Source organism: Agelaius tricolor, unplaced genomic scaffold (assembly GCF_023055355.1).
Source record: "Agelaius tricolor isolate 1412-34295 unplaced genomic scaffold, bAgeTri1.0.p SCAF_1, whole genome shotgun sequence".
In the NCBI taxonomy this organism is placed as follows: domain Eukaryota; kingdom Metazoa; phylum Chordata; class Aves; order Passeriformes; family Icteridae; genus Agelaius; species Agelaius tricolor.
This window is the reverse complement of record NW_027269261.1, coordinates 15,538,273-15,553,997: the sequence shown is the minus strand read 5'-3', so window position 1 is coordinate 15,553,997 and position 15,725 is coordinate 15,538,273. Positions and strand designations below refer to the sequence as shown.

Below are 15,725 nucleotides of genomic sequence, written 5' to 3'. Positions count from 1 at the left end.
TCCTGCTAGAGCTCCCTTTATTCCCTTCTGACTTCTCCAAAATTCCTACTTTGGCTGTAGTTTTCCCTTGTTGCTGCAATTTTCCATTGTTTCTTTCTTGCCTCAGGCTTGGTTTGTTTCTTCAAAGTTACAGTACAAGAGGTCTCCATGGTTTTGACTAAGTTTAGAAGGGAACTGATGTTTTGTCTTAAATTTCTGTCTGAAATAATTTTTTTCATAATTTGAACACTTCCATGTTCTGAAAGGCAGCCTGGAAATTTGTCTGGAAGATGAACATGGAGTAAAGGGTGTGCTTTTTTGCCTTCAGGAAGTACCCAAATAATTCTGTTTAGTTATAGGTCTGAAAATACTTTTGCACATCCTTGTGGGAGAGGAGAGAGTAGACATTGGCAAAAACCAGCCTTTGGAAGTGGTATTTCCTCTAAGGGAAAGGGGATGGGAGCAATTGTATGGAATACTGAGAATGAGACAGATGAGCGGACAGAGAAGCAAGGATAAGGATGTGGGAAGGGGGGTGAAAGAAGCTTGTGTGGTAACATATTAACAAGAGAATCACTTAAAGGGACTGCTGCCTAAAATTTGCCACAACACATAGACATTTTCAACCTCTGCATTCCTGTATGGCCAGCCAGAAGCTGTGTAATTTGTTGCCAAAGTTGTTCCCTGCCCTGGTTCACAGGAAGTTAACAGCTTCCAAATTGTGCCAGGATCTCACGTGGGTAAGACATGCTTGATGTGGAGGTTTTGTAGCAGAAATACCAATACTGATGTGAGTGGAAATGCTTGCCTGAAGACACCAGAAAAACAGCAGATGAAGGGTTAAAGGAGTGGCATGTATTAATTGCTGCAGAACCACACCATGTGTTTCATGCAAATAAATAACCAGAGGACAAAACCCAAACTGGAGCTTTAGAGATAAGGTGACCAGATGATGACCCACAGCAGAAAAACTGTGAAATGCCTAGATAAGGGTAACAAAACCCTCAGTTTTGCCTGAGACTCTTGAAGGGTGAGACACAAGATCATCATACCCACTGCTGAAAGGTATAAAAGGTGCATACAAAACTGAAGAAGAGCCCATCCCAGAGATGCAGTGGAGCGGTGGTGTTATCCTTTGTGCTTCCTGCTGTACTTGGCTGATCCTGAGAGACTGATGCATACAGTCCTGTGCATGTGAGTATGTTGATGGGAGAATAGGAGTGGGTAGGACCAACTTACTGGAATCTTTTTAATAAAAAATTAATTTCCCTACCTCTAAGGTCTTGCAATGAGTTTTGTTCCACAAATTTCCCACAGTAATGATACTAAATGTTCTAATTCTGCTAATACTTCATGTAGGAGGTGATATATATCCATGTACATTTAATATAAACCCCGTTGCCTTTAAAAAATACCTAGATAATTCGATTGCAAAGTTGCTACGTTAAAGGAGTATTCCTACTAAACTGAGGCACTCAGTTGCTGTGAATGGAAGTCATCTGTTTAATCTTCATGCTGCCCTCCTGTAGGAAAGCTGCTGCCATCCAAATGTTTCTCATTTTCTAAATGCTCAGCTTGAGAGGTGCATTGAATGCTGCCAATTATAGGTGACACTACTGCTCTGAGGCATATAAAGTGCCACAAAAAAAGCACCATAAAGAAAATCAGGCCACCCAAGTTACCTCTCAAGCAGGCTTTCTGCATGAGAGGTTCTGGCTGACCTGGATGCTGCAGCTATAAATGAAGGCAGGTCTCTCTCTGCTCCCACAGAAGTGAGAAAAACTTGTGCTCTGACCACGGTCCAGGTGCTTTTCCTCCCTTCCTATCTGTCTTTGTTCATGGCCATGCTGGTGGCCATGTGAGCTCTGCAAAACAGCCACCTGTACCCAGTGAGGGCTTAGAGACAGTGCAAGGGGCTGGCTTTTGCTTTCCTCATGGAATTGTGGAGAGAGAAACAATTAAATGCTTGTGAAGCATTCCTGGGTGACAGGGATGAGGTGTCCAGGAGAATAATGTGTCTGTGTTCTTAAAATCAAGAAGGATAGAGAAGTGACACTGAGCAAACAGGGTGCTGAATTAATGTTCTTGGTTTTGTCATTCCTTCAGTGGTGGAGGAGGACATGGGAGTGTCCTGTGAGCAACAGCAATGCCATGGGATTGAATAAAATAACCTTTATGCAATTAAGAAGTTTATAAATTGAAGATTTCCAGCCATATAAATGTGTCTTTGTTCATTGCTGCTCAGTTCTGCTGTTCTCCTCATCTCTTCCCAGCCATCCTGTTTGAAGGGGTGGGTTGTGCAGCTGAGTTTCTGGTTCCTTGTGCCCTCCTGGTGCTGTGCTCCTGGGCTGATGCTGTGGATGCTGTCTGGCAGACACTGGACACTGCTGCAGGCAGACTCTTGGGCTGTCTTTGAAGAAGGCAAACTCACCAATCCCTAACCAGTAAGTGAGAACATCTGGGGATAATATTTTTTATTACTTCTTAGAAGTTCAGTTTAGAGAAAAAAGTGCATTGTCTTTTACCCTCTTTCTCTCACAAGAGTTGGCAGGGCTTAGTTTGAGTTACATAAATGTTTGCAATAATGTCCTTAATCTAGAGTTCAATGAAAAGATTTGGAGATGAGTCAATGATTTTAACATGACAGCTTAAAGTCAAGTTGAAAATACGAGGGTAGTGAGTTCCTTACTCTTCTTGCTCCTTCAAACATAGGGATATTTCCCTGCTGCCAAAGGGTGGATCTGTTCTGCTCTCCAACAATAAAAAGCAGATGATTTTCTTTCTTAAAATACCCAAAGGGGATTGCTAACACAGATCCTCTTCTCTGTGTGCCCATCCTCATGTGCAGAGCCAAATCCCATCCCTTCTAGCAGCAAGGAAAAGCAAATCCCTGGCATTGAGGGCACCCAGATTAACCCACTGCAGGATTAGGATGCTTGAGCTGTTGTTAGAAGATTAGTATATTTGGTTGTCAACACTTGCTGAACTTGGCCTGAAAATGATTTCCAAAGAGGTCACTGACTCATGGGTGCTAGTTTGCCCAGCACATTGGGAAAGCCCTGGAGTTAAAGCAAGTGGCTGTAAGGATTAAACTGGAGCTCTGAGTGTGCAGAATAATTTTAGGATTTAAACCTGTCATTGCTGGTGGTGGGGACAGAAGGCTCTGGCAGACTGATCATAATATCTGAGCTCCTGCCTTGCTGGGGAGGTGTTTCTGGGGCTTTGCTTTCTGGAGTTTCCTGCTGATGGCAGTGTGTGCCATTAGGTGGGTGAGCTGCCCACAGATGAACTTTTCACAGTTTTTGCGCAGTGCAAAATGAGTTTATTTTGAGGACAGGGCCTCCACAGGGGCATTTCTAGGTAGAAAGCAATTGGCTTCCACTTTCTGTTCTGGGACTCAAACTGTCTGTGCTCATAATGTTTTATTTCAGCTACTAGCAGGAGGATTCATGTTGAGGGTTTTTTAAAATATAGGATCTTCCTCTTGTCAGCAAGGCATTAATACCAGCACAAAGTCTGCTCATGCTAGCTCATCACCTTGTAAATGCTTACATGGCTTTCCAGTCCATGGGGGAGTGACGGTGGAGCTCTGGTCCCAGTGCAAGCAGTCCTGCTCTGCTGTATGTGCTGGTGGCTGAGCTGCTGCTGGAGCACTCTTGGTGCTGCAGAGAGTGTGCATGGGAGGGATGGGCATGGTAGATCTCTTCTTCTTGAAAAGCAGCTTTTTTTAATATTTATTTTCTTCTTCTCTTAAAACAAATGAGGGCTGTAAAGAGTCTAGAGATAGACCCTTTAAAGATTTTTGGTAATACAGGAAGAGCCTGAATTTTCCTCTGTTTATCAGTGGAAAACTGCCCTGACGGTAAAATAACTGTTAGTTGGAAACTGTTTTACTCTATCATGAGCCAGATGAATACAAACTTATACTTGATTCAAAGCAACTTGTCTTGAAAAGTACCAACCACTGTCTGTGTCATGGAATTGGTTCCAGTGATTTCATTCAGTGGCATTATCTGGATTTCAAGACACATCCTGTTGTAAAAATGGATTTTATCATGCTTCTCTTTGTGCAGCCATTTCTTGTCTGAAATTAATATAACTGCATTTGCCACTCCTGTGACAATATAATTTTATTTCCTCCCAGGCCAGCAAAGATATTCAAACCCATGTGGAAGAAATAAGCCTGAAAGTTCTTTCAGAGAAGATACACTATAGAAAGGTAGGGCCTTTCCATAAAAGCTTACTTTGAGTTTAACTCTGGTATCTTAAAGCTATAGCTGTCCTGAGCATTCCCACTTTTGGGAATGCTGTGCAGCCTAGTGAAGCAAAAGACATTCAATTTTAATAACTTTATAAGCACTAAGTACATTGCTCTGTGTTTTACGAACGTACCTGGGGGATTTTTGTAGAGCTGCATGATAAAATAATTTTGAATATTTTATCCAAGGCCTGTGTTGTGATTTATTCTGAAAAACCACAAAATCTTCTGAAACCCAGAATGTGGGCTTTAAGTTTCTGCCTGGATTACGGAGTGTGGCCACAGGACACTGTGGTGGCCTGGCTTCCACTGGTCTCAGTGCAACAAGAGATGCATTCTGGAATAACCAGCAAGAACATGGGGCAGCAAGGTGGGCGGGTGGGGGACGTGGGTGAATTTTGTTCTTGCACTTGTCCAGTGTTTCCTGCATGCAGAACTTTCCCTAGATTTAGGTCAGCAGGGACCTGGCTGACCAGCTGTGCCTAACAGGCACATGTTTGATAAAGTGGCCTGTGTTCAGTGAGGAATTTTAGGCCACCCATTTGTTGAATGAAAATGTAGTGTCTGACATCATATTGAAGTCATTTGGACTATCTGATAATAAGGACATATATATGCCTATACACACCAGATATGTATAGAGGGCCATAAATAAGACATGCTCCAGTGTGGGAAAAGATTTTAATCTGCTGGAGGGAAAGGCCATAGAGTGTTCGTAATGGTTCTGCTTGTACTTCAGCCCATGCTTGCTGCAGCAAGTGCTTATAACCTTGTGACTTGAAGGCAGTTTCTAGGATATGGGCAGAGTCCCTGTGTACGTATCTGGGGGGTTCACAAAGTGAAAAAAGGAGAGAAAAATGCCAATGCCACCATGCTGTGAGCTCAGGCCTCTGTCTTCTTCAAGGAGCATGTTATGCACAAGCAGCTCTTGTTTTTGATCAGTGTATAGAGCACAACATGTTGTCTGGCTAATAAGAAATAATCATACTTAAACCACTGGTTTCCACATCAGAATACCTCCAGAGGGTGGACCTCAGAATGCCTCCAAAGGGTGGACCTCACACCTACACAAACAAACAGACAGCAACAGTGCTGGCTGGCTGCCCTGCACTTTCCATAGCTGGCAAATCCATGTTCACATGGGCTTTCCACCCCTATCTCAATGGCCAAGGAAGCTCCAGCTGGGTTAATTCCCAGTCCCGTGATGTTGTTTCCAAAGGGTGAAGATAGTTGCTAGTTAATTCACTGCCTTTATATTTGACATGGGGCAGTTGCCAGCCAGACTGTCTGCTTGGTAAGCACTGTGGCTGCACAAGGTAAATAACATTTTGATGCTGAAGAATATTTTAAATTGGCTATAAAAGTTTAAATTTGAGAGAAACAAGCAGAAATATAAAATGAAAGGAGTAGATGTGGTGAGATCGTGGTTCTGTAGCAGACAGAGGTGCAGGTGGAGACTGATCAGCTTGCATGGCTTGCACTGCTTCTGTGGGGTGGGCTTGCACTGCAGGGCAGGAGCCTTTTCTATATCAAAGAACAAAAATTTACTCATGATCCAATATCCATCTGAGGCTGTAGGAAGATCTGAAGATGCTCACAGGATCCAGACTATGGATCTGTGTTGTTTATATTCAGACTGGATCTTAGAGTTCTTTTCCAACCTAAACTTTCCTGTGGTTCTGTGTATTATATTTGTGTGTTCATCTCTGGAAATGTTTAAGGCCAGGCTGGACGGGGCTTTGAGTAACCTGGTCTAGTGGGGGGTGTCCCTGCCCATGGCAGGGGAGTTGTTGGAGCCACGTGATCTTTCAGCTCCCTTCCAATTCAAACCATTTTTATCTCCATCTTGCCCAAACCCCAAATCCAGTCTGTTTCTCCAGCACCCCCTGCTAGCATTTCCCACTCTGGAGCACTAAGATTTTGAGGTGCAGTATTTTACATTAAGTGCTTAGTTTCCCTCCCCCTGGCAGGGATGAGGAAGGACAAAGCAGGCAAGAGCCCAGAGCATGCACTCATTAGCTACTGTCTGCCAACAAGTTGGGAAAGTGCAATGTTATACGAAATGTCTGGCTGTTATAAAAGACTTTGGTTAAGTAATCACATTTCTCTTGCATAAGTGCTTGTTTTTGGGAGGCTTTAGCCAATTGGAGGCTGCAGCAGCACACAGACAGAAAGTATATCTAACTTCTGTGAGTTTTTAATTTTTCTTTTAATAATAATAAGTGATTATTAATCTGCTGAGAGTTGTATGAAATCTCTTTAGATAGGGTTAGGAGGCGGAGACTCCCCAGCGCTGTTTGTAGCTGAACCACAGCTGTAAAACGCTGCCATAAAGCCTGTGTGGATTCCTGTGAGTAATATTTCTGATTCTTTTAATGGGTGTTTGTGACTGGAGACTGCAGGCAGGAAATGTTGCAGACATTTATTGCAAGCAGTAAGTTAGAGGGAGGCAGGAGGTGAGAGACGCTAGTGAAACTATTGACCTGTTTAACAAGGCTTTCCTCCTAGACTTCTGTAAGCAAACACGGGTTTCTCTGAAGCTGTGCAATCAAGGTTCTTCAAAATATGCCAATGAAAAAGAAATGTGATGCTGAAGTCAACTGCAGGACTACGGGAGGTCAGAGTTTTAGCCTGGCAGGGAGGTCACAGGACGAGCTAGTCCCGTGTATGGAGCAGGAAAATGTCCTATTCTTATATTCTTTCCTTGATCATTGACAAGTGTACAGGGATGTTTTTCTTCTATGTTTTCATGGCTTTCAGAAATCTGCAAGTCAGTTATTTCCTGAGCCAGAAACTATATCTCTAATAGTACAACACAATAGTACAATAGTGGATTTTTCTTTTCAGAATTTGCTAATCCAGTGTATCTGTTGAAGACAGCATGTTGTTCTGCAATTTGATTGACATAAATCTAGTTAGGATTTCATATCTTGCATTCTTCCACATAGGATTTTAATTTTTATATTTTAAAAGGGTGTTTTTTCTGTTAAGATAGAACTGAAAAGGGAAAAAACTTGTGTAGATTCACAGAAAACAGAACCTCCCTTCCCACTTCCTTGTGACGTGTCTGGATGCAGCCCATTCTGTGAACAAAGCCTGGAACTATAAAACAATTCACTGTAGTGGGAACTGGAATTTATTGTTCAAGACTGAGTAATGTGGAACAACTCAGTTGTTACTCCTGCCAACCCTGGAAAGCATTGAAGTGCCACTGTAGAGAGAAAGCAGCTCAAGTGCTGAGCTGTGAGGAGAAATAAAGCTGTTGCCTATAGTTGGGTGTGTATATGCTTACTGTTAGAGGTGGCACTAAATTTTCTGGCATAGAATAAATGCTGGACTAATGGAAATCTCTTGGGAAAGCGCAAGTCACTTCTTACTAACTTTGAAAAATTGTAGAATGTGGATTTTATAGTCTATAAAGTGCTTGAGACGTGCTAAAGCAGTTAAAGCTTATTTGCAGCCAGTAGATGAGGAGGTAATACCACCATGAAAGGAAGTTAATTTGTCAGAGTTATAGGATTAGAGAGGTAACTGTGAGAAGTTATGTTGAACTAAAAGGCACTTGGCTGCTAAGTGAAGACTTCAACATTTTCATATTTGCTTCCTAGAGTGGGCAAAATTGATAAGCCTGTTGGCTTCAGTAAAACAGTGATGCCAGATAAGCTAATTTTGTGGGCTAATTATTTCGGCCTTTGTGAAAACCTTAGGCAAACCTAAGTTATGGCTCTTGCAATGGAGGGTGGCAGAGCAGGTGGCTCTCCCAAAGCTTCCCATTTCCATTCTGCAACCTCACAAGATCTCATCAAAGGGAGATGCTCCTAGCCCATGCAAAGGCCTTTTTAGTTCTAATGAAAACTCCACAAATAAAAGCTGGCAGTTAAAATTTGTGAATTTACAACATTATTTCTAAAACAGTCTCTGGGATGTGGAACAAATCCAGGCTTCCTTTAGGATAAGCCAACAATATCTCTAATGTGTTTCAGGGTAAGATGGATGCTCTACACAAGTTGAAGATTTTGGTGATGTTTCTGTCTCTGGCTACTTTCACGGTCATGGTGATAATGAATGCTGGAAATGCCACTGGGACTTTCAAAGGTAATGCAAGCAAATTTTCTTCATTCAGAGGTGGGTTTCATGCTTTGTATCATGCAATGATACAAGGTGGCATAGATGGGATAGATGTGTTTGCTGCCTCATCAACTCTCCAAATACACCTTGTTCTGTAAAAGGTGGAAGTAGCTGGTGCATCCTCCAGGTTTACAGCCAAATGCCTGAACCCTATCCAGTCCCTTGAAATCCAATTAATGTCCCTGGTGAATCTGGATCTAATGGTGGTTGAAAGGCAGTCTTTGCACGCCCTTGTATCCCTGGTGGAAGATGTTCAGGATGCTGCTGTGGATTTGTAGATGACAGTGGTGCCGCATTTGAACCCTAACTGGCTGAATCTGCCAGGAAATGCCATCATGCCATCCTCTGGATTACACAGACAGCTGTTTTCCTGGCTCTGTCTAAGAGGGCAGGTGCACAGTGTTCCCAATAAGGGACAGTGATCCCATAATGGATGTCTAAACCAACTGCAGCACATGGCTGGTTTGCACCAAGGGCGCACTCTCATCATCCTTGAACCCACTGAGGCAGGGAGGAATATTGAAGGTTAAGGAAAATCAGGAAAATTAGTCTTTCCCCATGCTCTGGATGCAATAACACTTTTGCCTGCAATAACATTCCACAGGTCTGTTCAGGACAACCCCTGGAAATATCTCTGCCAAGTACAGCACTGATTTCACACCAGCTGGCTGGACTTTCCTCATCTGGAACGTCATCTACGCCTGGCAGCTCGCCTGGCTCCTCTACGCCTTGTCAGGGATCTGTCGAAGGTATTTTCCCTATTTATTCTTTACAGCATAAATGAGAAGGGACAGTGACTCTTCCCTTTTGGAGTAGCTCAGTCTCTTACCTTCCTTTCAAGGTTTCTAGCAAGAGCAAACCCACTGCCACTACTTGGCGTGTTGAAGCTCTGGGGCTGGAACATCTCTTATGTCCAGCAACCAAAGCTGGGAAGCAGTTTGCAGGTGTACATGAACTCCTCTAAAGAGTGGACAGGCATCAAAGTGTGTAAACTCCTCTATGAGGCTTCATTTCCAGTGATTCAGGGAATCTGACAGATTTACCCAGTACCTGCACTTACCCACTGCTAGAGGCTGAGAAACCACAGGGGCAAAATTAATGGATTACAGAGCTAATGCTTTGAATTTACTTTCTGTTAGAGATCAAACAACCAGCACTAGGGAGTCTCTTGGTTTGTTGAACTGGACTGCAAACTTTTCCTGGAGTAATGAGATCAATAACTGCCTGACAAGGAAAGCCACAGGTATTTCTGTATTGTATCAGAGAAGGACACAGAAGAGAAATAGTCTGATTTAAGCCAAAATGTTTAATTCCAATGTAAAGTCCCTCCTAATATAAGGAAAATTAGGCCAGAAAGGTTTTTTTGGTCAATAAAGGCATTGTTTTCCTCTCTCCATACCCACTTTTCCCTGGCAGGAATGAACTTGGATATGTCTTCATAAAACCAGACTTGCTGCCAACACCTTTTTATGTGGCATGGTGTTTGAATAATTGCCTCAATGTTGGATGGCTCTTTCTGTGGGACCGAGAGTAAGTTGTCTTTTGTTACAAATACTTTTTAACACTCTTGGTGGGATCACCCCAGTACTATTTTTTTCTCTTTTTTTTAACTCTGTGTGTGAACACTTGATCATGCCTGCAAAACTCTATGCCAAGCTTTGCCAAAATGTAGCCTTCATAAAAGTTTGGGGGGTTGCATTATGTTGTCATCTTACCCATGAAACAGATTGGTCATTGAAGTCTGAGATCTCCTCAAAGCTGTTCTACATTTTTACCTGCACAGATAAGACAGGAGCCATGCCTCTCTTTATTAATGCAGTTAAGCTCCTTGCCTTGGATGGTTTCCATAATGATGGTCACATTAAGGGCTTATGAGAGCACCGCTGTCAAGAGGTGAAGAAATCACTTGGAGTCAGGAAAACAACTTCATGATTAACAAAGTAAAACAGCAACAGCAATATGTCAAAATGAAGGCTATGTGTAGTGATTACCTTTATTAAAGGCTGATCAACTTAGAGCCAGTAAAGGCCAAACACTAAAGCTACAAATTAGGGCATTGTGACACCACTGAGAAAAATGTGATGTCTACTGTGTGTGTACATGTTCTTTGTCCTAGATACCTCCTTCCAGCCCTGGTGTTCCTGGCAGTCCTCTCTCTTACCACATGTGCCTCCCTTTTTGTTTCCCACCGAGCCTTGAGCATCCATTCCTCGTGGTTTGTGAAGGCTCACAAAGCTGAGCTCTGGCTCATCCGCATTCTGGTACGTGGCTTTTGAGAAGCTGTCCTGTGGGTAAATGGTAAATAAAAACAACCTCTGTGCACTGCTGGAGGTATCAAGAGTGAAAGATCCAGTGGCAGAACATAGCTAAGGAAAGATTTCTGCCCTGCACAGAAAAGTTCCTAGCAAACTTTCTGGAAAGGCATCTTCATCTCTTGGCACAAACTGGGAGTGGGCTCTGTTCTTGGCACTTCCTGAAACACCAGTGTGACACATGGAGCTCTGGAGTCCCTCAGGACTCCAAGGCTTCACCTTTTCTCTGTGTTGAGGGACTTTTCCTGCAGCTAGGTCCAGGAGTCTGGCTCAACTGCATTGGGGCCTAGGGGTCACCAAAGACAAACAGTGTGTCTCTCCTGTCCTCTTGCTGTGCTGCGTGGCAGGTGCAGAACGGGCTGGCCCTGTACCTGACATGGACCAGCATCGCCACGCTGCTGAACTTCGCCGTCGTGCTGATCTACAAGTGGAACGTGCCCAATGAGAAAGCAACCACTGCTTCCCTGAGCATCCTGGCTCTCAGCCTGGTGATATGGTAAGCAACCCCACAGGTCCCCACCGAGCCTCAGAAACCCCTTCCACCTCACCAGTGGTGACCAGCTGTTCCAATTCAGCCATCACTTGTCCCTCTCCCAACACTGAGTACAAAGACCTCTGTTATAATTCATGGCAGATGAACTGGGAGTCTGGGCAGAGCTTTTCTCCCCTGACCTCAGCAATGCCAATAAGTATTGTGGGCCAGGAACACGTTTTTGTGACTTACATGAGCCCAGCCTACCTTAGGTTTACATCTGAAGGTGTGATACAGAAACCATATGAAACATGGCTTTATTTTTCCCTTAAGTTACCTTAAATATATTATTTATGAACTTTTTGAATATTAGTAAATGAAAAACTTTGGACTCTTGTCGCAGGTGGCCCACAAAACCCTTCATTCTCTGTCTAATTCTTTTCTTAGGGAATGGAAAACAAAATATAGAGAAAATTCTTATTCTGGTCACCCTTTTTCTTCACAGGTTTTATGTAGAAAACTACTTTCTTGACAAGTATGTCCGCTATAACCTCACAGTCTACCCAGTGGTGATAGCAGCTCTGACTGGCAGCGCGTGCAGGAGCGGCTCGTTTTCATCCACACTGACCAATGACGTTTTTATAGGTGAATCTTCCCAACTCCTGTAAAAGAAGGCCTGTAAACACTTCACATCTTCCTCTGTATTGAGGGAAGAGAGTCTTGCCACTTGAAAAGCATTATTTGTTAAAAGCAGAACTAGGGACATATTTGAAGGTATTTGTTTTGCTAAGGAAAGAGCAGAGCAGAAATCATTGCCCATGAGCCTTGGGGCTGAATCCAAAGCTTGTGTTGTCTCAAGTTCACTTCCCAGTGCAATATGTTTGTCCTGCAATCCTCCATCACCCACTTGGCTGCTCCAGCAGCTCCGTCTGACATAGGGCAGGACAGGAAAAGCAGGGCTGGGATGAAGGCTGTGGACTTCCATTTGCCCTCTGTTGTTGGGCATATTGGAGCAGTGCATGAGCTTCTGACCCACGGAGGGCTTCACATGCTCCTCTCCTGTGCTAGCCCAGGCTAGCCTCAACAAGTTTTCCTGGGATTATCTGGTTGCTGCCAGCCACTGTAGCAGAGTTGAGTGTAGTCATCCGTAGTAAATGGGCTTAAGCTGTCCAAATTCTGTACAATCACAGTCTGGCAGAAGCTGTACCATTATGAGCAGTTTTGTGCTGGCATGAAAGGCAGTGAGCTCTGTGAACTCTGAATCCTGCTGAAATGGTTTGAGATGCCTATTCCCACCACGGGGTCAGCAGAAGGGAGCATGTTCCCACCCTTCAGCCTTCCCACTGCCACATACCAGTGGCCAAAGCTAAATTCTGGACTGGAACCACCACTGGAGCTGCTCCAGAACAGTTCCCTTGGCTCTAAGTGCAGCTGGAGCCCGGCCATGTCTGAAAGCACCCAGCAGGACTTGGCAAAGCTTGCCTGCCACAGCCATGGGAGCACTGGAGGTTGGAGGTCTCCTGATGGTTGTGGCCACCAGGAATGTGGAGGTGTGCATGGTCTCTGGCAGGCAGCTCTGCTCCTGGAGTAGGTACATTTCTTACCAGCAAAACTTCATTCTTAGTGGTTCAGCTGGTTTGACTGGTAGGACGAGAATGTGCTTTCCCCAAACTAGTACATGTTTCTTTATATAGTTCAACTATTCTTGGAGTATTTTGTTAATGTAATGTATTTTAACTCCTGTGTCCAGGAAGCCTCCCCCTTTTTAGACATTCCTTGACCTGGAAGCATTGGGCAAGTTCCACTGTATAGCAGTGAAACTCTGAGAGATACAACTCTGGGGGAAATGGATCCTGTATAGGCGATTGTGGTTTTTTTTCTCTTTCCCTGAATACCCCTGTTCTGGGAGCTGAAGTATGACAAGAGGCACTGTCTTTTTTATGCTCTAACATGCCTCTGTGTTTTTTCCCCAGTTGTTCTGCTGGTACTGACGTGCTTGATCTTTGCTGTTCGGCTGGGATTAGTCGCATGGAGACACTGGAAGAGACCACTGGAAGCATCAGAATCCCGAGGTCCATCAGGCACAGTGGCCTGAGACCTCTGGCACTTTGTGGCTGATACTTGAAAGGGAGAAAAAAGAGTTGGGCATGTGCTCATCCTTCCTTCCTGTATCCGTTTCCTCATGCATTTCTCTCCTATTCCCCATTCCAAATGCAGATGTCTTGTATCTGCAAATGTGTCTTGCTCCCACATTCCCTTGGATCAGCTACTCACAACCCTGTCTTGAATTCCTTTGATTTTACCCTGGAAAAGGTCCTGAGCAGCCCTGTGCACCTTTGTGATGCCTGGGCTGTGGCTCTTTTCTCCTGCCAGTGCAAGGAGGGCTGCCAACAAGCACCCAGCAGGCTTGCACAGACAGTTGTTCTTGTTTTTTCCTTGGTAGCTCACTTTCTTTGAAGTGCAGATCCAAGTGAACTGTCCCTGGGGTTCCAGGGGAGCAGTGGGGTGTCTGCCATTCCCTTGGCCATTGGTGCTGAGCATCCTTAAGCCCTGGTGCTGTCAGTAGACCTCCTGCAGGCAGCCACTGCTCCTTTTCTGCTTCTCTTCAGCATGACAGGAACAGATACTACAGTTTGATATCTGCCTTTGCAGTGTCAGCTCTGCTGTTTGATATTCAAGGGAGCAGGGGGAATGACTGGAGATTTCTGACACAAATGCGTTGCCCTTCCCTGAGCTGTGCACAGTTTGGGCTGGCTGGATGTCTCTCACTGGGGGAGGGTTTGTGGCTACTCTGGAAGGAGGTTAGATGTACAGATGAGCTCGTACCTGATCTGGGGTGAAGCCTGATGCTTCAAAGGAAGCCTGTTTTTTTAAAAAAAGAAAAATTGAACAGGTAGAGCAAGTTCATCCTGGATCAGTGCCTTCTCATGTGGCTTCACCACTTCTGAGATGGGATTAGGAAGCCTAAAACTGGATTGACCGAATTTTTGGACCACTGCCTTTCCTTCCTGTGCCTAATCGAGAGCTGGTGGTGCCTCACAGGTGTCTGGAAAGTCTTTGCACCAGGAAGGTGCTTTCAGTGCATCCTGCAGTATTATTAACAAAGCTAAATTCTAAAATAACATGAGCTGTTGTTTACATTTAGCAAAAACCAAAAGCAGTGTAATTGCAATTCTTCTCGTCATTCTGGTGTGTTGTTTTGGTTTTTTTTTTTAAATTTTCAAATAAATCAGCTAATTCTACCACTCTGCCACTAACTCTGTAAATCATCTAAAGCAACTGTCCTGGCTCCTGGCTCCCACCTCATTCATGCCCAGGGTTCCAGAGTGACTCTGGTCCCTTGCTGGGATCTCATGGATGTAGCTACTTCCACTGATCAGCCTTGGAGGTGAAGAGTTGGAGGATGTAGATTGCTAGGTATTATTTAAACTCCTTTGACCAGCATGCTGCTCATTAAGTTTCTATTTTATTGGCTCTGCCTCCCAAGAGCCCAGCTAATAAATTCCCAGCAGCCTCTCCATAAGCTGCCTTCTTTAATACAGGGGTATTAAATCCACTGGCATGGGGATTAAGGGGTCCAGGCAAGGTGAGAAGCTGCTGTGAGGCTGTGCAGTAGTTAATGCATGGGAGGGTTTTGCATCCTCCCAGCAAGAGCACTGCAAACAGCTCCTGGACTGGGGCAGCTGCACTGCTTTTCCACAGGACATTGAAAAATGCCTTCAGGAGGTTTCTTGGTGTCTGTACCTCATTTCTGTGCTGCCCACATAACCAGAAGCTGTATCAAAAACTGCAATTAATTACCTGGGGAGAGTTGACAGGGCTTTTGCAAAGGGAAGTCCTGTCTCACAAACCTCTGAAGGGCTCAAAAAGCACAGGCAAGGGTGAATTGTCCCATATTGCCACTGGCCTCTACAGAGGCACAAAACCTGCCAAGAAAATCAAAGTCCTCCCACTGGAGATGAAAGCTGGGAAGCAGAGGGGGTGTTTCTCTAGGAAGGGAGTTTGCTGGAGCCATGTGTCATGGGCTGAATGAAGTGGTCACTAAAAATGAAGAGATTGCTTCAGGATGGACAGTTATTTAGGATGGTAAAGGAGATGCTAGACTGAGGAATTGCAAAAAGCTGTTATGGAACTGAGAGAGGACAGAAGTCATTGCAGGGGTGTCCCAAATGATGCTGTGCTTCACCTTGCAAGTGACACCCTCTTACCTGGCCCCTGCCACTTGGGCACAGGGTTTGGGGTATTGGCAGCCATTCTCACCCAGACATTCCACATCTGGCAGCAGCAGAGGTAAATCATGGATCAGGAATAGCAGGGAAGGAGAAAAACTTACAACACCCTCCTGCCTCTCTAAAGCTACTGTGCACCCACATCCTGAGGGCTTTGTGCAGCACTGGTCCTTGCACTCCCAGGAGATTACTATGGGTTTGGGAAGAGCAGTGGCATCAGGGAGTGAGATGCCCCCCTGCCCATCCATGCTCCCCAGAGCTGAGGAGCAGCTCAGGAATGTGAGCCCCTTCCCCAAGGGCACCTTGATGTGGTGGCACAGGGTGGGTGCTGCTCTTCCCCCTGCTCT

At 44.6% G+C, this 15,725-nt stretch overlaps 1 protein-coding gene across 1 annotated transcript; it reads left to right on the top strand.

The window, feature by feature from the left end:
* The first annotated feature begins 2,271 nt into the window (after positions 1 to 2,271).
* Positions 2,272 to 14,660, top strand: LOC139588897 (uncharacterized). Its single transcript, XM_071424682.1, has 10 exons — positions 2,272 to 2,423; positions 4,124 to 4,198; positions 6,501 to 6,587; positions 8,221 to 8,332; positions 8,970 to 9,114; positions 9,782 to 9,895; positions 10,482 to 10,626; positions 11,025 to 11,173; positions 11,655 to 11,794; positions 13,123 to 14,660. Exons 4-10 carry the CDS (start codon positions 8,227 to 8,229, stop codon positions 13,242 to 13,244), a joined length of 921 nt encoding a protein of 306 aa, XP_071280783.1. The 5' UTR covers positions 2,272 to 2,423; positions 4,124 to 4,198; positions 6,501 to 6,587; positions 8,221 to 8,226; the 3' UTR covers positions 13,245 to 14,660.
* Positions 14,661 to 15,725: the final 1,065 nt, after the last annotated feature.

What these genes read in the sequence shown, in the direction of transcription:
- LOC139588897 (XM_071424682.1), top strand. Translation starts at nt 8,227, where the DNA reads ATGGATGCTCTACACAAGTTGAAGATTTTGGTGATGTTTCTGTCTCTG. An exon ending in TCTGGCTCATCCGCATTCTG is followed by an intron (nt 10,627 to 11,024) that starts GTACGTGGCTTT and finishes GCTGCGTGGCAG; the next exon opens with GTGCAGAACGGGCTGGCCCT. An exon ending in GCTCTCAGCCTGGTGATATG is followed by an intron (nt 11,174 to 11,654) that starts GTAAGCAACCCC and finishes TTTTCTTCACAG; the next exon opens with GTTTTATGTAGAAAACTACT.